Below are 26,315 nucleotides of genomic sequence, written 5' to 3'. Positions count from 1 at the left end.
AGCGGCATGAGCTCCAAGTTCTCACTGATGCAAGATAGCAAAAAAACAAAAGAAAGAAAGTGTGCAAGCAGGAATACAACAGAGAACCTCTGACAGGTAAACTTTAAAGATGTACATTCACACTCAGATTCCCAAAGTCACACAGATCCAAACTCAGCTTGGTCACGTGCATCTTTTGATCCACTAACCTCTCATTTTATAAAGTCTGCAGTGTCCTTTATCCCCGTCCCCATCCATTTTCTCCTGAAAGTCTGTATAATGTCCCTCCTGAGGGTTAGGAGACTGATGCGGTCTCTCTCTTGCTCTCCAGCTCGGCCCCAGATCAGACAATGTTTTAGTGTACTCCAGTGATGTGGCAGAAAATGATGACAACGACAGCTGGGGGTTTCTCCCAAAGCCCGTATCCGGGACAAAGCGGGTCTCCTCTCTCATAGCGACGTGGACTGCTTGATGCTGTGAAAGCTGACCCGTGAAGGGGAGGTGGGGATGGACATAGCCTGGGTCATCCTGGCTCGGATGGAGTGCTGCTCCTGCCAACGGTGGAACCGCTTCCTCACAGCTGATCGCACCTGTCAACAACAAACCAGGAAGTCTCAGTCAGTTGATTGATCGCTGTGTTAACTTGGTAATGACATGATGGATCTGTTTACTGAGTTATTATTTTTTATTTTTTGCTGTTGATAATAAATAACATTGTTCATATCTTAATATGTTCATGGGCGCTGAAAGCCAACATAGAAATACTTAAAAACAGAAGTACTACTAAACAAATAGAAGCGCCTCAGCTCAGTGTGTTTTAAACAGTAAAAGTCAGTGTTTGTAAATATGGTTTGATGGATTATTATCTATCAACTATGTTTTACACACATATATACAGTATATAAAGACTAGACTGCATAAAATTGTTCTTTGGTTTAGTTTCTTTTACATTTTATAAGCCAATTTCTACCAGGAAAATAAAAAAATAGAGAATGCTATGAGTGACAAAACAAAACTCTGAGAGGTATTATGCTAATTTAAGATTAACTTAAGGTATTAAGTTAAAATGGTGACATAAGTCAAAATGTTATTAAGAAAAAGTACAAGATACATTAAGTCAAAATTAAAAGTTAGTAAGTAAGTCACAATTACGACAATTATAACAAAATAAGTCAAATGTATTAGATATTGAATCAAAATTATGAGATATTAAGTCAACGTTTGACTTACCGAAAAGTAAAGATTTTGATTTATTTCATAATTTTGCTGTAACCATCTCATGATTTGAATTACCACGAGGACTTTTATTTTCATCATTCCTTTAACTCAAACTTTTCATTCATCTTTGTTTTGTTTCCTGGCAGAAATCGTCTTCCATATAAACCCGTCTCTGCTATGTAAAACTGAATTTACAGCTCCAATTCATATATTCCATGTAGTTTGCTAACAGGATCCATGTAACAACATGCTATAAATCACTTTAATGATGATTAAAAAGGATTCCTCCTCTCTCGCTCCCATTCTGAAATCAATCGTCCCATGTGTCCCAATTCTGTACGTCCTTGCCTCCGGTAATCACAATATAGTTTCAAAGGCAGAGCTTTTAAACAAAAAATCTGATCCACATAAAATACCAAAACCTTATTTTAACACATTACAGTATTTTACAGCTCAATTCATCAGTGTGCTAACCAGCATTATGTTTGGCCAGTGTCCTCTGGCCTAAAGGAAGATCATTTAATCCTCCACACACACGTTTCAGCACTAAATGTTTTCCTTTTCCCTCAAATGTGACTCCAGCTATCCTTTGTTCATCTGTCTCATTTCTTCCCCCTGCTTTTCTGCTACTCTCAGCCTGTAACTAAACACTAAATCAATATCCTCTGTAAACTACACATGCTGGTTAAACCCCTTGTTGGAGCTACAACACGGTTCAAGATGAGATATTCATTCATCATCCAGCCGGCTAACGCAGTGTGAGACGGTAACCAAAGGGCAGCAGTCAGCTAATATTACATCCACATGCTACTCCAGGAATCACTTGTACGGTAACGATTATTCTGTGATAAGACTCTGTGGCTAGATGGAGCTGCTGACTGAAACATCGGATTATGATTCAGCTGATGAACCACCTTGATGAAAGATCTAACATAATCCCCATTATCACGATGAAAAGGTCAAGTGATAACATAATTATCTTTATACCTACTTTCTGTCTCAGGTGGCACCGTTTGGGTCTATTCAGGCAGTAATTCACAGGTTGTAGTCAAAGCCAAAAGGGTATTGATCGAAACTTTGGAGTTAATTTGCACTCTTAAGTACCAGGCTGTCCTTTCTGAGATGAAACCTTTAAAGGCCCTAAAAAGCTATTTCCTCAATCAGCTTCCTGCTTTGACTGATGAGGTCACACGTGGACATTTTTTGCTGAAGTTCAAACTGTTTCTTTTTTTTATTTTGATGTGAGAGATTTTCTGTCAGGGCTCATTTGGGAAAAGGTCACGTGTTTCTGTGCGCCAATCAGAATTTAGCAATATATCAATTACAATGTGATGACACCCGATCGGTTGTTTGCTTCTGATGCCGGCACTGTCAATCAAATCTCATCAAACCACACCCTCACTAAGGAAAGTAAAACTGTAACTGTACAAAAAATAAATGTTCGAGAAGTATTTACTTAGTGAACCACTAAGACCTGATCTGGTGTCAGTACTGTCGGGACATCCTGGTAAGAGTTTGACACACTTACTATGTTGTTTGTATTTGACTGTATTTGCATGTTTTTTATGTTAGCCACATTAGCGGTCAGACAGTTGGTCTGCCATTTTGGTCCAGACTAAAATATCTCAACGACTATTAGATAAGACATTCATGATTTCCCCAAGAATGAATCCCAATGACTTTGGTTACCTCAACTTTTCATCTAACGCCATCATCAGGTCAAAATGTCAACTTGGTTAATGACCAAATACCTGCTAACCTACTAACATTCCCATCAGCTGTACTGTGTGTTCCGTGTTAGTTAGCATATGTTACATGCTAAACTAAGATGGTGGACATGGCAAACATTATAGTTGCTTAACATCAGCATGTTAGCATGCTGGCATTAGCATTTAGCTCAAAGCACTAAGTACAGCGCCACAAAGCTGCTAGCATGGCTGCAGACTCTTCATTAGTTTGTCTTGATTTAAGGAGGAGATCCAACCCTAAATCTCGGTGACCTCTTCTGGAACATCTGTTTCACTTCTGTTATCGGTTTTGTGCTGTTTGTATAGTGTTAAAAACTAAACTATGAAATAGGTGTTTGCGTCAGTGTGCTTGTTAGCTGCCAGGAAACATCTGGACAGAATGTGAAAAGAGGGGGATGGATAGACGAGGAGGATGAGGGAGGAGGGGAGGATTATGGGTTTTGGATGAAGGAAGAAGGAAGATGATGATACATGATGTAAGTTTGGTTGTCACGGTGCCTAATGTGTGCAGGAAAGGAGCAACACAACATACATTTTTTATTGAATGTTAATGTGTGCATCATGTATATGTATGTCAATGTGTATGCAAAGCACAAATAATACAAATACTACCACTACTAATATTAATAATAAGAACATCCCACATTAAACATTAAGTAGCATTTCTGCAGGCATGCATATTAATATTTCTGTGCTATTTTGAGAGGGTTTCACCCCTGATTTCTCCATGGAACCAAATTAGGACTGACATTGTCATGAAGCGTAGAAAGTGATGTCACTTATGTCGGTACATGACAAGTCTTAATTGTGCCCTAAATATAAGTGCTGCAAGCTTTATCACTCAATTCCCTGCAATAACACACAGCAACAGCCACCAAAAGGGAGAGTGGAAGCGCCAGAAGAGGGAAGTATTGTAAATAATTGTCTGAAGCAGGGGTAACATAAAATGTTAGATCAATAAGAGGATGTGAATCTGCTTACCTCACTGTTTAAGAAGCAGTAAAATACTGACACAAAGAAGCCCTGTGTGAGAGGAGGAGGGAGATAAAGAGGAACAAAACATCATCAAAAAGGAGGAAAACATCAACGCCCTGATCCTGTTTTAATCGCATACACAGCAGCTTATCACACACGTTACATTCATTCAATCATCTCCGGAGAGGAACACAGTAATGCTGCTGTCCACTCATTACAATTACTGTCTTTACATAAAAAAACATGCACCCACACAAAATGACATTGCATTTCTAAAAGCCTTTAGGATGTTCAAACCCTCACTGTTTGTGTGCGAAATCGTACCTGAAAGGATTCCAAAAATGAGTTGAAGTATATGAAGACGATCTGAGAGATCTCATCTTCCCCCGGATTGACAAAGAACAACATATATGTGATTCCCAGGAGAGGAAGAAGTACCAGTGTAGCCTTCACAGCTTTCCTGCAGACGAGGAGACAAACGTGACAGAAAGAGTATTGTCTACGAGAACTACACTCCACCGATCAAGTATAAAACATGAATTATTTAAGGTGTGTACATGCAGGAGTATCTGAAACTTTGTGTTACAGGTTACATTAAATTTACCTGTACTGGATCGTCTCTGACGTGGTAGAGGCTCGCAGTTTGGTCATCAGGATTCTCACGATGTTGAAGAGGAAAATGAAATTGATCTGTTGGAAAATGAAAAACAGCAATGTGAGACTCTTTATGAAGGCAGGTTAGTGTCTATTAATGTCAGACAAAAAGGCTGTTATCTGTTCAGGAGACACAGATTCAACAAATCACAAAAACGCACTGTTAGCATATATGCTGTATGCTTGTTATTGTAGTTCCCAGGGTCCAAGTACATACTGGACACTTTGGAAACTCCGGACACTGTCAGTATTTAGAAATAAAGCAACTTGCTGATAATCAGTAAAATGACTGTTTTTTATGTTGCTAAAAGACATCTGTCGGCTCTAGCTAGCCAAAGAGAAAAGGCAGCTAATGTTAGCTTAGTAGCAGTGATAACGCTAGAAGCACAGTTTAAAGGAAAACATACTGGGAAACAGTCTTACTCTGAGAGCTGATGAGAAGACTTATATCACTCTTTTATCTGTACAGTAAAAGTAAACCGTCAGCAGCTGGCTAACTTAGCTTAGCACAAAGACTGGAAACAGGGGGGGAAAGGGTTAGCCTAGCTCTTTCCAAAGGTAACAAAATCTGACTTCCAACACCTTAAAACCTCACCAGTCACATCTTTTTTTGTTGAATCTCTACAAAAACCAAAGTGTTGAAAAAAAGTCAATTTGTAGTTTTATTATGTGCTGAAATATTTCTGGGCCAGGACCAGTTGCCAGGCAACCAGTGGAGACTCCAGGAAGTTACTGGTCCCGTCCAAGAAACAAGCATTGTGCATAACGAGTACATTTATGTTTGATACTTTAAGTATGTACATACAACACTTCTGCTTTGTTATGCTTTTTTTTTTAACCAGAATTGTTTATTGTTAAGTATAATTTTAAATGATAAACTTGTAATGGAGTATTTTTACATGGTGGTATTACTACTTTTACTTACAAGTAAAGGATTATTAATTCCACCACTGTTTATGGCAGCACATTTTGACTCCTTGTGTGGACCACAAAGGATTAAGCTACAGATCAGCCTTTGGCTATACAGATAATACATGTTTAATAGGATCAATTCATTGTTGGTTTTTGTCATATTTGGGGATTTGTTGACAATAAGAAAAATATCAAATAATGCCAGCCGTATCCATAAAAACTGTTTCTTGATTATCTGAAGTGCTCGTTGAGGTTATTTTCCCACAATGTGAAGAAAGACAAAATCAATAGCTCACGCAATAGGTGTGAATGATGAAACATGGGAGCAAAAATAGCCTTAGGAATACTTTCCACGGCCGGTTGACCTGACCTTGGCCTGAACAGATGCATGGCAATCTTTCAAGAACCGTCCATTATACTGGTCCCCACTAAACCCATGCATTAGTGCTTAGTTAATAATTTTTTAATAACATCCTGTATTTATTCGTTATAGCAGTACATCACTTTATTGCTGGCATTAAAAGCCACCAATGGTGAGGCTCGGAGAGTTCACAACCACAGCACCCAGACGGGAGATACCACAAATATTCTGGTGACCTGACGATGATCCTGCAGGATCAAGTGCTAAGCAACGAGATAAAGGCCTGAGAGAACTTGCTATCGAAGGCAAGGCTGGATAATTTTTTGTTAAAAAGAAGAAGAGAGAAATTGAAGGAGGCAGATGTGTGCTTTAGGACAGAGGGAGGCAGCTGAGACAGAAACATAAATTGCCTCTTGGACAGATGACTTTTTCAACCATAAAAAGAGAAGATAAGGGAACGTGCTGTTTCTAACAAGGATGGGAAGGTCACGACACCACTGGAGACCCAGCAAGGAGAAAAAAGTCCAAACTGAGGAGAAAAATGGCCAAATCGCCACAGCGAGGCGTGTGTGAGGGCATGCGTGTGGATAAAGACTGAGGACAGTATTTTGGAAGCCCAGCCAGGAGGGAGTTACTGTAGCCCAGACGAGAGATGACTAAAGCTTGTACAAGGAGCCGGGCTGAGTCCCCAGCCAATCTGCAAATTCTGCAGGATCATTCACATGAGCCCTGCCGAAGGGCTGAGTGTCCAGCATCACACAGGCTGTCAGCAGGGTGAGCAGGAGTCACAATAACACCGCTATGTTCTGAATGCCGAAGGAGAGGCCTGGCAGGCGGCTGATGTCCAGTTTAAGATGGATAGATATTATCTTTTCTCTTCGCTGTAATTTAAAGCTGAGCTGCTGAATGTGGAGCTGGATGCAGATGAGAGATGTTAAAGGTTGAAGTGACAACACACAGATTCATAATAATCAACACCTGAAATAAGTCTCTGTCTGTCTGACTGTCTGTCTGTCTGTCTGTCTGTCTCAAGCACCAACCTTCGGGTCTGAAAAGTGAAGCCAATGCTGAAGCGCCTTAAACCTGCATTCTTTCTAATGGCCACTAGGGGGCGACTCCACTGGTTACAAAATAGAAGTCTATGAGAAAATGATTCTACTTCTCACTTGATTTGTGACCTCAGTAAACATTTTCCTAATGAGTTTATGGTCTCAGTCTCTAGTTTCAGGTCTTCTTCAATACAGCATGATGTTCATTTGGTAAATCATGGTCCTATTTAGAGTAAAATAGACGATAAAGCAGGGTATGCTTTAGGGCGGGGCTACCTTGTGATTGACAAGTCGCTACCTCTGTGACCTTTGTTAGCAGCTCCACCCTGTCGTCCAAATATGGTCACTTCTGGTTCTAAAAAACCAAGATGGCGACGGCCAAAATGCCAAACTCGAGGCTCTTTTATACAGTCTATGGTCTGTCTGTCTGTCTGTCCTTATCTTGACAACCGTTCGTCCGATTGACTCCACACTTGGCGGGCGTTTTGCTGAGAGTCCAAAGAAGTGCAGTGTCGAGTGTACGGGACATATTTATTAGTTGTGCGTTACTACTGCCATAAGTACAGACTGTGTAGTGTAATTAGAGGGGACCCCTATTAACTGTTACACCGCCGAATGGCATGCTGGGTACAGCTCGCTGTCCAACCAGAGACCAGAGAAGTTACATGGTGACAAAGTCTGTGGGCAATCAGCACTGCACTAGTTAAATAAAAGCGTGCAAAACGTCCCCTGAGGGAATGGAAAGGACCCAGTGTTACAGATAATTCCTAATAGGTACAAACAAGACTGAACATATCCTTGGACTTCATTCTTGTTTTTCAGCAAAAAGTCCAAAATGATTCCCATATTTCTTGCAACTCTGCCAAGTTGAAGAGATTTAAAACTTATACTCGCTGGGGAAAGCGTTGGAACTTCACATTTATCATTGCTAACATGAAGAATGTGTTGCGGTTTCCAACTTCTCGCCTGCCAGCCATTTTAAAGACATAATGAAGACTAATTGTAACAGCAAGTTACGTAAAACAGATTGTGGGCTGAATGCTGCTACTGAAGGACAACACGAAGAGGACTCTTACCACTAACACAAGAATCATGGGACCTTGGTAGATGTAGTCTGTGTACACGCCAGCTCGCTTCCCAAACCAGCACCTGAAACGTCAACAGAAGCAATCAGTTCAAACAGGCAGATGTATTTATGTTGTCACTCATCGTCCTTCATTAAGAATTCCCCTCCGAGTTCACTATGTGTTGGAATTCATTTCCTAATTCGTGCTCAGGCGTTTAAATACATGCCAGTAATTTACCCAAAATATAAATTACAGAGCATTTGGGATAATTTCGGTCACAAGTGAGAAATTTGTTCCAAGTTGCATTTCAACCTTTTTAAATAGCACACTGTACAAATGTTTTATATGTGTTATCAAGTTGTCTCCGTATATAATTGAGTCCTGAGAACCTTGTTTTCTTTAAACAAATGAAAACATCTGAAAGTGTCAAACAATCTTTTGGAAATTAGCTTCGCTATCTTGAAACAAGAAGAAGCAGCCAAGTCACTGCACCGGAAAACAGGAAAAAGTAAAACATTTACTTTAGATAATACTTGTTGAAATATCTTATTGCGCTGGTTGATTTATTCACTTGGAAGTAAACAGGAGGATGAGGCTGGTGCTGCTTTTTTCATATTGTCAACAAATTCCACGAAAAGACCAAAAGCCATCTCCCAACACTTTCTGACGTCTCCGTCCCGTCTGTGTCTCTCAGCCTCAAGCCCCTTCTGTTCCTACTGAACATGTAAATCTGTAAAAAACAAAACACTGGTCGCAAATATATAGCTTCATATCTTTAAAAGGCTCAATAATTTCCCAAAACAGGTGTTCACTGTAACAAACGTTACTCAAACAGGAGGAAGTTGTGCATTTTTTGGGGGGGGGACTGTTTCAAGTGGAAGATCAATTAATTGTTGTTTTTTTGTGATTTGTTGACAATAAAAATATAAAATACTGCCATCCTTGTCCTTTAATAATGCTAAAAAAAGAAAAACAATATCACCAGCCTCATGTTACATAACAGACTAAACTGACTTGACAAAGCTGAGACATGTTTAAAACGCCGAATCCATTTTCACCTATCTAATAGGTGCAAACCCCTAACCGCTCGTATCAATCAAGCACTAAGCACTTCCAATCAAAGTGGAAATGGTCGCAGGGCTAATGTGTAATTAAGAATATTGTTCAATGCAAATGTGATTACAGCAGGTTATTAATAGACATTCATCTCCTTAATGCAATGCAGTTTGACTTTGCCCGTGTCCTTTTATTACCGGGCAAAGAAAAAAAAGAAACGTCTAAGAAGAATTTTACATCAAGAGTCACAACAAAGTGCTTACTTCTCATTGTCGTAGTACAGCTTCCCAATAGCCCATGCTACAATTATAGGGAATGGTATACCTGTGAGGCAAAAGGAAAAGACAAAGTGACACATTCTTCTTTTATCTCTCTCTGCTATTCAGATCACAAAATATCTCTCGGGGGATTCAGGCTGCAGTATGAAATCCATGTCTTCTTCTTCTTTTTTTCTTTCAGTGCAGCACCAGCGCCTGCCAAGCTCTGTCAAAAACAATTGTTGCTCCTGTGCTGTGATCCTCACATCAAGCCAAGACACGTCACCCTCTGAATATGTCTTTGTGAATGAATGAGAAGCCGGACTCTGGTTGATGATAATGCAGAGTGATCTTCTGATTTAAAGACTTATCGGAGTATAGCGGAGCAGACAAACAGCCGTCACTTACATCTAAATGACACTAACAGCACCATGACGACCCTGCCAGCTGCCGCGTCACACGTACATATACACGTCTCGGGAAACTTTCCACCTCATTAACAAGACGCTGTCATCAATGTAACGTTAAATCACAGGAAAATCTAATCTCAAGGCCCCGGATTACTCGAAAAATGTAATTTGTCTTGTTGTTCTCATCTCTTGTCCATACAGCGCTGCCTTAATAATATCTCTGCTCTTGAAGGCTGACTTAAAGCTAAGCGAAGCAAAAAAAATTTGATCTTATTTATTTTTTCACAGCTGCTCTGAAATGTGCTGCCATCTCCTCTTCACACGGAGGCTTCACGCTGCCCTGGGGGGAAATGTAATCCAGCTGGCACAATACACCTAATCTCAGCAGCACATAGTTTAGTTTGACAGTGTGAAACGGGGTGTTAGGGAACTCCACACCAATACATTTCCCAGCTGCCACACGAAATCCTGGTATCTCCATCAAGTCAAACTGTTCCCATTGTTGCATAAATATGTTTCTGACCTTCAGTTTGTTCTGTTGAGATGAAATGTACCCAAACTGACTGGAGTTCAACAAATAGTTTGGGGAAATATAATCTTTCTTGCTGAGAGTTTAATGAAAAAAAGTCCATGCGCCAAGTATTCAGCTAAGAGGGTGATTAGTTTAGCTTAGCTTAGCATAAAGACTGGTAGCAGGGGGAAACAGCTAGCCTGGCACATTTCCCTTTTAGATTTCTGTTTGCGTACAGATTAAGCAAACAATATACTAAATGTTAATTATTGAGCTTTAGAGGTGTTTGCAGCTGTCTTCTCCTGCCACCATTCTTTATGCTAAGCTAAGCTAACAACCTCCTGGCTCTAGCTTCATACTCACAGACATGAGAGTGGTAGCCATATTCTCATCAACTGTTAACTACATTTGTATCAGACCATCAGTTTATTTTTTTTGTCAAATTTAAATCAAGTTAAGACCAAAACCAACTGGAAATATTAGATGAATAGTTCAACATTTTCGGAAATACACTGAGAAAATGCATGCTACTCTCATAGCTCTACACTAAATACTGAGCTGGAGCCTGAAGGTGATTAGCTTAGCTTAGCATAAAGACTGGAAACAGAGGGAAACAGCTAGCCTAACTCCCCATTAAACCACATTTTGTCCCTTTTAACTTTCTGTTTGTAAACGAACATGACACAAAGTGCTGGTAGCTGTATTCTTTGAACTTAACTGGAGAGAGCAAGACTAGCTCTTTTCCCCATGCTTCCAGTCCATATGCTAAGCTAAGCTAACTTCCTGGCTCTAGCACACTTGACGCACAAACATGAGAGTGGTGTCAATCTTCTCATTCAACTCTCAGCAAGACAACAAATATGTCTCACTGCTTCTTTAAGGTTTTCATGCAGCTGTAACATGAATTGTTTTGGTTGTCCAAAGAGAAGCAGTGCGTGTACGTACACCAGCCGATGCAGATGAACATCCACTTGCGCAGCTTGTCGGTGGAGTAGGTGAGGACGATGGCGGTGTGGAGGTAGCAGCCCTCCCCAAACATCCAAAAGAAGTTGGTGGAGTGGAAATAGTTGAAGGAGGCGGTGACGAGACGGCACCAAACCTACAAAATCAATTAAACATTTCACTGTTTCTCAAAAACACCATATTTCATCTTACTGCCAAACATTATTTAAAGCATTTAAGTTGAAGGGGTTGGCTGCTGAGACTTTTTCATGACTTCCATGTTTGCTAATTGTGTTATACAAGTTTAATCTCCCAGCAACATACATACGAATGGTTTGATGAGCATAAACATGATGAACCAAATGTTGTGGCCTTCAGAGTCACCAGATCTCGACCCAACTGAACATCTAAGGGAGATTTTGGAGCGACATGTGAGACGCTGCTCATCCCTCAAATAGAGTTAACACACTTGGAGAATCTATGACAAGAAGTATTCAAACTGTTCTGGATGCTCCTGGCGACACAACAACTTTTTTTTACTTTCATTTGACACCTATTATCTGCAGCTCATGGATGCAGCAGCTGGAACGTCCTTGGAAACGCCAACAAGGAAGAATTTTGCAAACTCTTTAACAGAGATGAACTAGTTTAAATAAGCCGCTTCACTGCCAACAACAAGAATTCGTATTAATTTTGTGGAAAGACAGTTGATTCATGATTTATTTCATTTCATTCACAAACACAGGGGTACATTTACACGTCATAAGCTATTTAAAGGATCAGGCTGATCATCTCAAATCCCCAGCGACGTGTAAGTCCGTCTTAAAGAACGTCTCACAAATATACAGTTTCATTTCTAAAAGAGGTTTAACAATTTCCTAAAACAGCTGGTCACTCTAGTTATTATCGAACGTTACTCAAACAGGAGGAAATAGTGCATTTGTTGGGGACTATTTTCAGTGGCGGATTAATCCACATTTGGTGCTCTAGTGAGGACGGTGTATGTGGGACTGAGTCAAAATAAACTACAGTGTATGTTGTTGGTTTTGGTCTTTGACAGAAAGAAAGATATAGAAGAGACTCATCATTTAACTTAAAACAACAGTTTGCTTCTTGTCGCGAACGTCAGAGATCAACAGATAAAGTGATTCGTACCACGTTGCTTTCGTGCACCTCGGGACTCATCGTCAACTGGACGATGAACCAGGTGGCGTTCCTCAGGATGAAGGCGGTGATGAGGTTCCAGTGGATGATGTTTCTCAGGCAGCGGATGCTCCTGTGAGACGAACAGAGGAGAATGTACCCTTTGTCAATATTTCCCCCTGCAGTGTCCCGGAACATAATATGATTTCACACCGAGAAGAAAGACGAAAGGTGAAAAAAAAGATATATATATAATGTAAAAGCAAACATGTGACCAAACTGGTGGGAAATATCTGAATTAAGCATCTCTTTTAAACAAAGACATTAAACTAAGAACTCCTTAAAGTAAAAACAGAAAATGAAGATGATGAAGAATATGAATAATGAAGAGATGTAGCCTCAAAGAAACATTTCCCATCATTCCCCAGTGGCTCTCACCCCTAATATAATATGAAGTAACATTTCTTTCCCACTGTTTACACTCTTGTTTGTGTCACGTCCTGAAAGTCTGATGGGTTTTTTTTAATGCTGTAAATAAATCGACCTTAGGATACAATTAAAAATCTGCCTGAGTGCCTCAGAGCGAGCGGTCGAAAATAGAAGCACACAACTGAACGGACAGAACAAACCAAGCTCGGTCACTGTAGTGACAGCCTCGTTTGTTGTCACCAGCTGACGGCATTATCAGCCAGCAAAGGCCGCTTCCCCCTCTGCCAGCCATGAATGACATGATTTATTTTTTAGCATGCATCAATTCTTAATAGGTGTCACTTGCGCTGGCTTTGTGCTGACTGAGCAGACGCGCATGAGCAAGATTTTTCCAGTGACTTCGTATTATAGCGGCTTTTAACATTTTAATTAACCGTGGAGCTGTTAAAGAAAATAACAGCCTCATTAACACAATAACAGCTGCACTGAAATGCTGCAATAAAAGAATAGTTTTGAATAATTATAATACACAGAAGTGAGGGGGGAAAGAAAAGCAGCCTTAAGGGTATAAAAAACATATAAAGTTATGGTTTATAAAGTGTGTTGTCCCACAAACAAGCAGCTAATTTCCCCCCACTGTGTCACACTGTTACTGGAGCTGCCGTTAGCATCACAAGGCTGCAGAGCCGGCAGCACAGCAAACACTCGTATTCATTACGCTGTGTGACCTCTCTTCTCCTGGACATCCTGCCGGTGGGGGCCATCACGGCCGGATGTGTATTAATTAAGAGGAGAGCCGAACGCTCCTGCAGACAACGCTTTGTTGTGAAATACATTTTTTAGGCAGAATGTGTAGTTTTTTCCTATAAAACAAACAATGTATAACAATAATCCCACTCAATCTTCATTTATGACCCACTAGAAGCGTGTTGCCGTGTTCAGGACGTTTCTGGGCGTCAACCAGTGGGCAGGGGGGGGGGGTGTGTAACCGCCAGCCAATAACAGCGCGGAGGCTGTGAAATACTCATTATTACTCATTATGTAGGATGGCCATTTCAGAATAATGTTTAATATATTACTGGATTCTAATTATTGATGCTTTCATGTTATATATACTGCTGTGTAGCTTAACCTGTAATAATACATCGTAACTTATTAGTTATATTTTGTATTATTCATTTAAATCTGCACAGTAACTACATCTGTCAAATAAGTGTGTGCCTCTGAATTGTAGTGGAAGTGTACAGAAGTGTAAAATGGAAATACTCAAGTAATACTGGCAGTAACATACCTCACACTATTCTAATTCACATTGCATCATATCACTGTATAATAATACTGTTATTGTGTGTTTTCTAGTATTTTGATATTTTGAGCGGCCATCTTATGAAGCTGTCTTCGTTAGCTACTGCAGCGACATCATGGCTCAGAGGTGTGTGTTTGCATATCCGTTGGCAAAAACCTTGTTTACATTTCCCAGAGAGGACGGCCTGCAGGCTAATTTATTAATGTCCTCCTCTTCCTGATCTGAGGGACGTGTGGGTGAAGGTGAACATTTGTCTACAGCTAGATAATTGCTGTGGTTGCCCTCTTGCTCCCTAAAACATGGCCGCTTTTGTTCCTCTCAAAGTTATTCTGCATCTGGAGTCGCAGGAGTTATTTCAAGCTTCCAGGGTAAAAAGTAAAGTAAAAGGAAAAGTCCCCTTTATTTTCATGCATATGAAGTGTTCGGTGACTGACAGCTGGAGCGCTTCACTTCAGCTCTTCTGGTTGAATCATCAGTGCAAATGATGAGCAGCTGTGTTGGAGAATATCTGGTTCTTTGATTAAAAGTGTGGACGAAAAACACGAGGAGCAAAATGAAGCTGGAGGTTTCAATGACGAATCATTTCGAATTGTTTTGATCGTTACAGTCTGCATATAATCAGCGTTCATGAGGTTTATAATAACAGCTCAGCAGCCACCTTGAATCATGAACACTTCTTCACAGCTAAGCTTTCGGGGCGACTGGTCACTGATGGTCAAGTACTCTCAGCTGAATACCTCTATTGATTATCCCACGGTTAGTTAGAAGGTGTGTGTGCTTGAGGTTAATTTCCATATAAATCCATTTGGAAAAACTGACAGAAAACACAGGATTGCTCAGAATTAAAGTCAAAATATTTAAACCTAAATGGCCGCAACATAAACCTACAATATTGCTGAATTATCCAGGAGAGTCCGGTGTTTCTATGTCGAGGATATCATTAAAAGAAAACCTTGAGATTAGAACTTACGGTGCTTTTACTCTGAAATGTGTCACATTACAGAAGCTATTTCAGTGTTTTTAGGATGAACCTTTCTTCTCTCTGCTGAGATCCTTAACCTCTCGTTCTCCTTCCTGCTCCACAACACTGAACAGGAGTGTCAACCTCTCTCTTCATCACGCTGGCAGCGGCAACCTTCCCTTAAACGGTTCAATCTCATTAAAAAGTGAGCAAGGTGAGTAATAAATGCCAAACTAACCTAATGCCATTTTTAGCTCCTTCCCTTCCCTCTCTGTCCTGTGGCCACAAACACAGGTTGTGCATAAACGCTGTCCTGTAAAACTTCCATTTATTATGTCTCTCAGTGCCCTTTCGCGCTTTTCTCACTCCCCGGGGGGGTCTCGGGGGATCGATAACAGCCCGGCGGTTGAGGGTGCTAAGACCTTTCTCTCTCGGTTTACTTCGGTTTGTCAGAGAAACCCATTCCACCTCCGCCGGTCCTCCCAGCAGGCCTCCGCAAGACTTTGTTTTGGTTTTTGCCGCTTCCTCAGATGGGTATATTATTCCCATTTGTGGGAAAATGTGCCCTAGATTTTGCGGGCGTCTAAACCCCTTTACATCTGCGGGATTGAGATAGGCGAGGTTTCATCCCATGACCAAACGGTTTTTGTATAAGAACGAGAGGCGCTTTGAACGAGGGATCTTGAGAATACTGACGTTCCTGTCACATCGATGATGTCTTTAGGATTATCGGCGGACCAACACTTACCTTAAACACAAGAAGAGGAAGAAGGCTACGAGCAGAGCCACCATAGAGATGCAGTGACCCAGGAAGTTTATGATCACAGCTATTTGGTAGTGCATCTTGCCCTTTTTCTGCAGGAAGGAAAGAAACACAGGATGAGTTCTTCTGGATACTTCTGATTTACAGAAACAATATTCTGAGAATAAGAAAAGAGACTTAAAAGACTGAAAATCCTCCTTTGTCTATTTTTTATTTTTCCTCCTCCTGCTGTGCTTTCGAGCACGGGTGGATTTACAAAGCCGGCTTGGCACAGTTTTAAAGAAGCAATAACAAACTGTACACTATTAATAGTTACACTGTTCATTCAGTGTATTAAAATAATGCCAAATAAATTGTTTTATAAAAACAACAAAAACAAAATAGATATTTGTGACTCCAAATAAACAACAGCCAGGGACAAATTATAAGATGATGGGCCCCCAACCCTCCTACAGAGGAGCAAGACCCCCAGACCGAACGAGACGGTGGGTTGTTTCTTCTTGTGTCTCTTTGTGGTCGTTTTGCGTCTCTTTGTGGTCGTTTTGGTTCTGGTCTGGGGAGGGGCGGTAGGCCTCTTCAGTAATCCATCCATGATACTAATAAGTCAACTACCTGTGCACCCCCTGGCCACCCCTCTGGTCCCACCCCTGGTTCTGACACATGAATACTGGGAGGCTCGTGAGCGTGCACACGCTCACAAATACAGTATCCACTTGTGGTACGACGGCGGGAGCTGGAGGTTTTACACTGAACATAGACACGTCTTCCTCTGAATTGCTGCCTAAGACCACTGTCTGTGTCTCAGATATCCATTGTGATCGGATTTTCCCCACACTACCAACAGTAATCTGTGCTGTAAGTGGATTTATGTAACCTACTGGTGTCTACGCCAAGATTAAACGTGGGCATGTTTAATCCCTGCCCCACCCGCCATGAAACACGTCATCCTTCCCCATTCACTTTATTTTGGTGCAGCAGCGCAAATCTTTAACTCTTTCTGTGGTGGGCAGCACTGTAAAATTTCCCCCCCGGGGATCAATAAAGTATTTCTGATTCTGATCTGATCTTGATGTCAGCGACTCCAACTCTTTCTTGGAGTTTTTCGAGCATATTTTAATACTCACATGTCGTATGAACTATAAAGAGTCATAAAGAGTCCCTTCGTAGTGGGACTCTAAAGAGGTTTGCATGCTTCAAATATTTCCTGAGAGTAAAACAGCTTCTTGAAGCCCCTCCCACCACAAAAACACCTCTCTGATAGAAACAAAGGGACTGCTCGTGCATCATTATCTCTAATTGTGCATTTACACATTAAGTCAAACCAAAAAACACAGTTCTTAAAGAGAGATTTGGGGAGCCATTTACCTTTTTTACCTTTTCATTTAGAAAAGGTAAAAACACTTTTGTCTTTAGTTCATACACCTGTTTCTGGCTGCTTTCCACCGGACTGCATATCTAAAATGTGTTTACCAGTTTGACAGAACTGGGCAGTATCTTTATTTTAAACGCTGCAAAGTGAGAAAACACAACCGATGGAAAAGTTTCCGACATCTGTTGCCATGGCTCCTGGCTCATGAAGTTAATGAATTCGATTATCCGTCCATGTTTCCCGTCCCCTTTAAACAATCTGATTGTGTGATTCAGACATTATTTTAGATATTTACTGATAAAAAAGGTACAAAATTCATTTATTTCTGTCTTTCATTCCCGCTGAGTTCTGTGTGACCTGCAGCGTTTCTGTATTTGGTTGTGTTTTCTCTATTTGCAGCATTGTGTTGGTAAATTGATGAACATGTTTTCTTCATTTGCTGCTGTTTTGAATATTGTATATTTTGAATATACATGTGTTTTCTTGTTGAGCGTTGAGCTCTCAGGGCCACCGTACAGGAGTCCTGTCTAACTGTGAACGCCAGCGATGAAACTGTTTGCAGCTTCTGATGTAGTATACTGTTTGTCGTGTTTGTTTTGCTGTCTGGCTAAATGTTCTATTCTCAGTCCACATTTTGTCAAGACGTTCTGTACATCATGAAGTTCATGAGGCTTCAGCAGTCTGATTTGGAGAAACCACGTGGGTGTTTTCGTCCTGGGAGTCTCATGTGTGTATTGCTGGTGTTTTGTCCCAGCATAAAAACCTTAATGCAGCGACCAGGACTCGTCCCTCTGCTGCAGTAAAAAGCATTTTTTCACCAAACATGGACTGTAGATTTTTTCCCCCATCTTTTCCAGCGCAGTGACGCTATAAAGGGATCATTTCAAGGGGGGTCTGACAGGAGGAACGATTCCCATGACGAGTGATTACACGTTGAATTATTTCTTTCTCAATCTACATGAGCATGTGTGCAGTAATACAGACGAGAAGAAGAAGTGTGAATCAGTGCTTTAATAGACCGACTTGTGCAGGACGGGCTGACACATCAGGACATAAATCAAGCAAACGGGAGGTTTTAAAATGGATAGCAGAGCTCTGCGTTGAGCCTGAGAGGAGGGGGTGGACGACCCACCCACCACTAGCCGCAGGTCTCTCAAAATGTGTGGGCCACGAGAGTCAAACCCGAGTCTGACTCACTCTCCTTCTATAAGAAACAACAAAGACTCTTATCATATGTTTGAGAAAATAACCTCAAGCGAGTCCCGAAAGGAAAAGAGGATTTTTTTTTTCCTCAAACAAACTTTCCAATAAGCCTTTGATCCACACAGTTTCTCTTCCCAGTGGGACCACTGAATATCCGGTTCAATACAGGCTGAACTTTACAGAGAAGCTACTTCGGCTCCACTTCCTTTTTTGCCTGATGTCAATCACGCTGCTACCTGGTGATTTGTTTAAAAAAAAATTCAAAAGGTCAGACACTATATCCATCTTCTGCAGGGATCGATCGGACATCAGGCTCTCAGAGTCTCCGAGAAAAGAAAACACTAAATGAAGGGTCTTAATCCACAACGCTGTTCGATCATGCTCACAAATCCACAACGGACAAACTGCTGCATCTGGTGACCTAATTGACAGATCAACACGCCTTCACCAGTTTATTTCACATTTTAATTACTGTTAACAAATCAGACTCTAACAAGTCCTGTCTGTGTATTCAAAGCCTGATAACACTATGAAATTATTAAGAACACATCAATGAGACACATCCTGTTCGCCTGCAGCCAGGGGATGAGGTTGACGCTGCTATTGAGGTTTTTTTGTTATATGCTCAACATTTAGGGTGAAAAATGCCTATTTCGATGTCGATACCACTCACATGTCTGTGCGTCAATTAGCTCAGCCGAGCATAAACACTGGAAGCAGGGGGAGACAGCTTTTACATTACTGTACTTAAACTTAAACAAACGAGACAGAGGTGTCACTAATGCCAAGCTAGCTGTTTCCCCCTGCTTCCCATCTTTAAGCTAAGCTACGCTAATCGCCTCCTGGCTGCAGCTCCATACCATACTACAACAGACTATTCTGGCTGCCTCTGCTTCCCTCTTTCGGGTTCTTCCTCATCCGCTGAGGGCATATATAAGCCGGGTGGTTCCAAGATGGCCCCCCCTCTCTCTCCCTTTCAGGCACCCAGCTTGGTTTTGTTTGGTTGGGATGTGGATCTGGTTTATCCTTTGTTCATGTTACAGATAGTTAGCGCTTACAGTTTCATTCACACCTCACCGCTGGCTGCTGACTTCACGCCACAGTTTGCTTATGTTGAGTTATCTTTAACAAATCACTTGTTTACTTGAATGGTTCCTGAGTGAGTCACGAGAGAGGGATCGACCCGCTCATCTAACTCTCGACAGGAAAGCAAACAAGCTTTAAGAAGCGGTTTCTTAGAATCTGCCTGCTTTCTTCGATTGTTGTGAAACAGTTAAATGCTCCTAACATCTGTGTCGACTGAAAATGACCTCAGCAAGACAGATACGTGACGTAAACAAACAAACAAACACTAACATGACACGAACACAATATCAGTCTGATTTTCTGTGGTTCGGTGGCTAATGAGAGCGCCAAATGTGTATTAATCCGTAGCTGAAAATAGTCCCCAACAAATGCGCTATTTCCTCCTGTTTGAGAAACGAGACAGTACTGAGAGATGGACTAACACGTTGTGTTATCTTTTCATGGGATTTGGGGCAATAATCATCCTTTAAATGTGGGACCAGGATACAGACAGCTCACTGGACCAGAACCGGGTTACAATATTTGTGGAAACTCAACTATTCAATATTCAGTGTCAGCAGATGGTCAGGCCAAGCCACACAATCACACTGTGTAACATATTCCCATCATGTAATTTTACATTTCACATACAATACTTCAAATGTCTGCAGCCCGATTTAGGTCAGCGTGTTCTGTCTGAATGCTTTGTCCTCTGTTCAGTCCTAATTAAAATAAGCGCTCATCACCATCACATCTGCACATCACAATACACCATCCAGGTGGAGGCTAAGAGCGTGCATGGAAAAAAAAAAACCCAGCAACATGTGAATGGATAAAAATCTGGAGCACAGCAGGACCATAACGGCAGCATGCTGTTGCTTTCAACCAAAGCCGGTTGACTGTGTTTTCTTCCCTGATCTCGCGACTTGTTCACATCGCTGGAGGACAATGCTGCTATGAAAAAAAAATCACTGTTGTGGTTTCTTTTGAGGAATTTAAAAAATGAAACACTTTCTGTGCGTTATAAAGAGAAATAGCTGCAGGTTTGATTTGCAGATTTCAGGCTCCCACCTACATATAAAAACCAGCCAAGCCCCCACAACTTTGGGCAAGATGACATGAGAGCTGCAGTGCAGTGCAGGGAAAACATTCATTGTGCGTCTGACACAGATTCCTTCAGGTGATGCTCCCGGGATTTCATAGTACATTCACAGTATCTTTAGTGTTTTACTGTGGTGTCCCTCTAAGGCTGCAGGCTCCGAGCAACCGAACCCCGAGTCCATCACTATATATAAGCCTGGAGTTAAGCCGCTGCACTCATCTTCCGCTGCTAACCTTGCCTTTGTTGTTTGCTTTTGATTAACGTATGTTTCACGCTTTGAGGGCCTTCGTGAAAAGCCTTGTTAATCGGGACACATGCACACGAGCAGCCACGCGCTGATGTCTTACCTCCTCGTGAAGTATGGCCTTACACATGGAGTAGTTCCCCTTCAGCGCCCACGTCCCATTTGCAAGACATTTCCTATAAACGTTATCTGCACAGAGAGCAAGACAAGACAGGAACAGAAGGCTGTTAGTAAAAGGTCTGATTTTTCATTTTTAAAGGATTTTAGTCTTTTTTTTTTTTTTGGCTTTGTATTCCTGGAAATGATGTGAACTCCTGCTCGATTCATAGTGGCACTGTGACCTTTTCTGCTTTTGAGGCTAATAGGGAGAGATATCATTAGAGGTAGTCTTACAAGCTGTGATTTTTCACACGTTTGCTGTCAGGACAGTCTACCACCCCTCTGCATAAGCATTGTTCTCATGTTTTTTACATCTAGACCATCGTTTTCCAACATTTCTCTCAAGATCCGTCGCCCCACCTTCTCCTCGCGTCGAGCAGTTCACAGGAGATGTCGGGAAAGGGGGGCAGGTCACAGACTAATGACTATTTTACTGCAAGCTGTGACACAATTAAAAGGCATATTTTTCACCATTTGATTCTCTATCTCCTCCTTCAAATCAAAAGACAGACTCAGACTGGAGCCGAGTCAGAGTGAACCAGTGTAAGGGTGTTTATTTTCTATTTTAAAAAACATCATTTCTGCACATCGCTGGATAATGCAACCCAAATAGCAGGGGGTCGGCATGAAGGCTCTGACAAATGATGAGTAAAATTATATTTCTCCATGCGCGCTCGCCGTATCATTGCACACATTTCTTGCCGTATTCAAAGGACAGATATGACATAATCTGCAACAAATTTCACATTTGTCATTTCACATTTATTATTTCTTAAGATGAAGGAAATGAAATCGTCAAATTTGACACTGGAGTTGAAATACTGCAAATGAGGCAATTTAAAGTTGAAAGCAGAGATGTCAGATATCTTTTGCAGCCGTCCGCGGGGCCACAGGTGAGGCTGCTGGGTCTTACAGCCTGTGAACGAAACGTTCAAGACTAAAGCTTGAGGTTCAGTTAATTTAATGACGAGCACGGATGAAATTCAGTTAGTTCTGGTGTCTGCCGTATGATAATGTTGCCAGGTTGAAGTGATTATGTGGCAGGCACCAGAGCTAATGCAACATACGACAGTCACAACAGGTCTGGAGGGTTATTTCATCTGCAGGTCAGGTTTTCTGTCGCTGGAGGAAGATTTTGACGATCAGCATTGAGAGCACGTACGAATGTGTCAGCCAGGTAATCGCTCGTCCCGTACCAAAACATTTTCACTGAGTTATATGGACAGGTCTGACCCCGGTCTCCGGGCGGGTTGTCTCGGGTCGTTACACAGCTTTTCCAGTGACAGTCGACCCGTTTTCAGAAGTTTGCTGAGCCGTCGCTGGCACGCTTAAAGCTGCGCTGGTTCTCGCTGTTTTTAAATAATGAATCACACACGTCAAGAAGATGGAGAGCTTGTTTGCGTCTATTTTAGGAGACGGTTTGCACTTTGCTCCCAGGAGAGTCAAACATCTGGCAAACATCAACACTGTCTACACTGAAGTTCCACGCCTCTGAATTGTTGCCCACGTCTCTCGTCTTTTTCAGCGCTCATTAACGTCAGAGTTGGAAAAACAACCGAACAATCAGAGGCGGGATTAGGAATGGAGGAAAGCATGGAAGGTTGTTGTAAATTGACTTACAGTAATGATTATTAAATCTAAATGTGTTTGACAAACATCAGGTTAAAATCATTGTTTCTATAATAACAATGTGAAAGGAGTCGCTCACAGTGAGAATCATCACCCGACGCCGCAGTATCGTCTTTCAGCTCATTGTTTTAGTTTTTCTGGTCTGAAACTTTACCGTTTTGGTTCCCTGTCGCTCTCATCAGCACAATTTTAGTCTGTTCCCAGCTAAAAAGCTCTAAAAACTCGCTGTAGTCCACCTGCCCAGCACCAAACAGCAGACAGACAGCGAGTTGACGTACATACAGACCCGTTCATGCTAAAAACAAAACAACACATGGACATTCATGGTGTCCAGAGGATGAATTGTAATAACTTTGGTGATCTTCTGATGTTATGTTGAGCTATAATCCCGTCAAAACGTCATTTTGTCCAACACTTAAATGTATGACCTCCGCTGTACTTTCTGTTCAGTGCTAATTGGCAAATGTTAGCATGCTAACTTTCTAAACTACGATGCTGAACATCACAAACATTTTACCTGCTAAACGTCAACATGCTAGCATTGTAATTGTGAGCATGTTAGCATGTTGATGTTAGCAAGTGTTAATTGAAATTAAGTTCCTCTGTAAATAATTACATAAACAACTTATAATGGATAAAAGAACATAAAAAGCAAATGTCATGGATTTACTCCAATAAAACAAAACAATATAGCATGAAGATTTGGTGTCGACTGAAGCTACACTTTATATACACTATTCATGAGATATATTAATGTTGCATCAAATGACAATCAGACACTAATCATGACATTAATCAGTCCATTTAGAAATGTTCTGGTTTGAATTAACGCCATAACGACATTTTTAGTCTGTTCTTCAAGTATCAGACGTAACTCCGTCAGTGGGAACATGTCCTGAGATGACGGCTGATAATCCTAAATAAAAGATTTAATAATGAGAAGTTTTGGGGAGGCTCAGAGATGAAATGGGATGAGGTTGCCTGAGGGCAATCATGTGCAATGAGCTGGGTAAAAATAGCATGTTGACAGTGTAAGGGGACTGTCATCCCCAATCAAGATTACCTAGCTTGTGATATTCCCAAAACCCCCAACGCAACCTCCTAGAGAGCTTTAAAATCAGTCTGTGGAGAATTATGTCAAAGTCAAAAGTTACAAAGTTCTGTAATGGACGGACAAAGAATTCATAGTTTTGTTAAATTGTTTGGAGTTTTAAGAAAACATGTTTCCATCTGAGTCCATAGACGGCAGCTCACTATCAGTATTTTGTCTATATTGGATTTTAAGCTGCTTTATTTCTCTTGAGAAAATCCATTTCCTGCTATCAAACTTGTGACTGACTGAATTAAAGTGCTCCGGCAAAAAAAAATCTCCTCACCAAAGGCGCACATTTCCTCCCATAATGCTCTCCTTTTATTCATATCAAATTTACATGGCGCTGCATGATTGGACAACTTTCCTCTGGGTTCGTGGTCGCAAATAATTTGCATGGATTATAGTCAAAGCAATGAAGTCACTTTGTTTAAAAAGCACACATTTAAAAAGCAAAGTGCAGTGCAATTTTTCTTTTAAAGAAGGTTCACGAACCGAATGTGTAAAACCAACCAACAAGCAGCACACAGTGAGACGTCGCAGCAGAGGTCTTTAAAAGCTCAGAGGTATAAATTGTGGAGCCTTCAAATTAAGCAGCACGACCTTGAAATAAATTCTTTCTGACTCTGCACCACAGAGTGATTTATGGCTCGTAAACCTCCTTATAAAAATAGACAGTACATATCTCAACATTTTATAACAAAGAACTCTTTCTTTGAAGATATTTCTTTATGTAATAAGCAAATTAAGTCGCCTGTAATAATCCTCTTTGTGTTTCTAACAGTGTAATGTTTACTTTTTGAGGAGCATTGTTTGCGTCCACTTTGCATGAGAAGAGGTGAAAGGATTTTTACGGCTGAAGCAAATTAAGGTGGATTTACTGCGGCGGCACCTTCTCATTATTTGTTAGTTACAGCAGCAGAAGAACAGTTGTTACTGTTGCAGCGCTGCAGGATGAAAACATGTGGAAAATGTCATTTGGAGAAATAGTTCAACATTTGGGGAAATGTGCTTTTATTTGCTTTATTTCTGACGGTTAGCTTAGCTTAGCATAAAGACTGAAAGCAGGGGGGAAACAGCTAGCCTGGCTCTGTCCAAAATGTGAAAAATACACCTGCCAGAACCCCTAAAGCTCATTAATAAACATGTTTGTTGAACTGAACATGAACAGAAATGTAAAAAAAAATGAGTTACAAACTGTCAGGATGAGTAGAAACGAGATGCTTCCTGTTAGTTAGTGAGCTTCAGAGGTGTTGATGAGTATTTGTGAACTGGGGAGAGCTAAGCTAACTGTTTCCCTCTTCTCTCAGACTTGTATGCTAAGCGAAAACTAATCACCTCCTGTCTTCAGCTCGATACTGAATGCACATTGACATGACATTGTGATGTGAAGTGGGAGGAACTATTTCAGGAGCCTCTGGTTCAGGAAGTAAAAATCAATGTGGCTCACAGTCGGAGCTCTTCCACGGCTTCAAACATCAAACTCTCCCGGCTGAATCATCATAACAGAAAAAATGAACAGCTGTGTCAGAAAATATCTGCGTTCGTTGATAAAAAGTTGAAAGGTAAAAGACTGCGTATATAAAAACAAAAGGTTAAAAGTAAACTACGACTCCCAGGGTGCATTTCAGTAAGAAACATCCAATCACAGAACTTAAAAGTATTTTGAATGTGCTGCCACTCTGATTCATGTCTCTGGCTGTCTTCTTCTCCGTGGCAACGGAGGCCGAGACTCATGGGTATTGTAATATTTATACTTGTTCGCCAAACTGGTGGCCGTAACACAAACCTGTAGCACAACGTGATGCATTTTGACAGACTCACAAATCAAATCAAACTGTGACAAGAGGACGGTGATATATATATATATATAAATGCAATATACTGCTCAACTACCTCATAAAAACAGACAGCATGTACTATTTTGTGAGAAAGAACGAATGTCATCGAAGATTGTCGTGTTTTTCTGATATTGTTTGCTGTCAGTGTGCACGAGGGAGTTTCACAAATGAAGGCAGCACAGTGTTATTGTTGGTAGTTGTTTCCAGGAGTTGCAGAATCTGAAACACGTGAGAGTCCGGAGTGAAAAACACACTCCGACACCTCTGAGGCTCGCTGATTACATACTGTGTCTTTGTTTGTTTAATCCAAGCAGAGACTGAAATGCAGAAACAGTTTGTGGTTTTAGGAGGAGTTACGTGCTGGAACAGTTGACTAAAGATTTGTATTAGTGTACGTTTCCATCCACTGAGTTTGTCCAGTCAGGTGCCATTAAACCATCGCAGAAGACACAACCAGGCGTCATTAAAAGAGCTCCAGTCAAACCTCAAACAACCGAGAAAATGTAGAAAACAGTTCCAGTGGACGTTTAAGTCACGTGCTTCATGATTTATTCGCTAAGCTTCTTTCCAATGCACTTGACCACCTTTTGTTTTTATGTATAAATCATATACAGCAAAGCGTATAATCTTATTTATATATTTAAATACAGGTGGATGGACACTTACGTGACCTGGCAACCTGATGTTGCCTCTAAAACCATATAATGTCAATTTTACGTCAGTGTTTCGAGGTGCTGCCACGTGTATCGTTTCACTTTGAGAGAGCCAGGCTAGCTGTTTCCCCCTGCTTCCAGTCTTTATGCTAAGCTAGGCTAACCACTCCAGCTCCGTCCTGAACGCACAGCCATGAGACTGATATCAAAGGTCTCATC

The 26,315-nt window shown here is 41.1% G+C and overlaps 1 protein-coding gene across 1 annotated transcript in view; it reads right to left on the bottom strand.

Annotated features, from left to right (window-relative positions):
* Positions 1–228: 228 nt before the first annotated feature.
* Positions 229–26,315, bottom strand: part of LOC139302948 (corticotropin-releasing factor receptor 1-like) — a 42,254-nt gene continuing 16,167 nt past the window's right edge. Inside the window, exons 5-14 of the mRNA XM_070926609.1 lie at positions 20,828–20,913; positions 15,727–15,833; positions 12,295–12,415; positions 11,143–11,296; positions 9,283–9,343; positions 7,973–8,045; positions 4,525–4,610; positions 4,245–4,380; positions 3,927–3,968; positions 229–569 (exon numbers count right to left, since the gene is read on the bottom strand). Coding sequence (XP_070782710.1) covers positions 429–569; positions 3,927–3,968; positions 4,245–4,380; positions 4,525–4,610; positions 7,973–8,045; positions 9,283–9,343; positions 11,143–11,296; positions 12,295–12,415; positions 15,727–15,833; positions 20,828–20,913 — 1,007 coding nt within the window. The 3' untranslated portion in view covers positions 229–428. The remainder of the gene's footprint in view (positions 570–3,926; positions 3,969–4,244; positions 4,381–4,524; positions 4,611–7,972; positions 8,046–9,282; positions 9,344–11,142; positions 11,297–12,294; positions 12,416–15,726; positions 15,834–20,827; positions 20,914–26,315) is intronic.

The sequence above is a fragment of the Enoplosus armatus genome, chromosome 20, assembly GCF_043641665.1.
Source record: "Enoplosus armatus isolate fEnoArm2 chromosome 20, fEnoArm2.hap1, whole genome shotgun sequence".
NCBI classification, from domain to species: domain Eukaryota; kingdom Metazoa; phylum Chordata; class Actinopteri; order Centrarchiformes; family Enoplosidae; genus Enoplosus; species Enoplosus armatus.
Note: the sequence above shows the minus strand (reverse complement) of the source record. Positions and strands in the feature narration are given on the sequence as shown.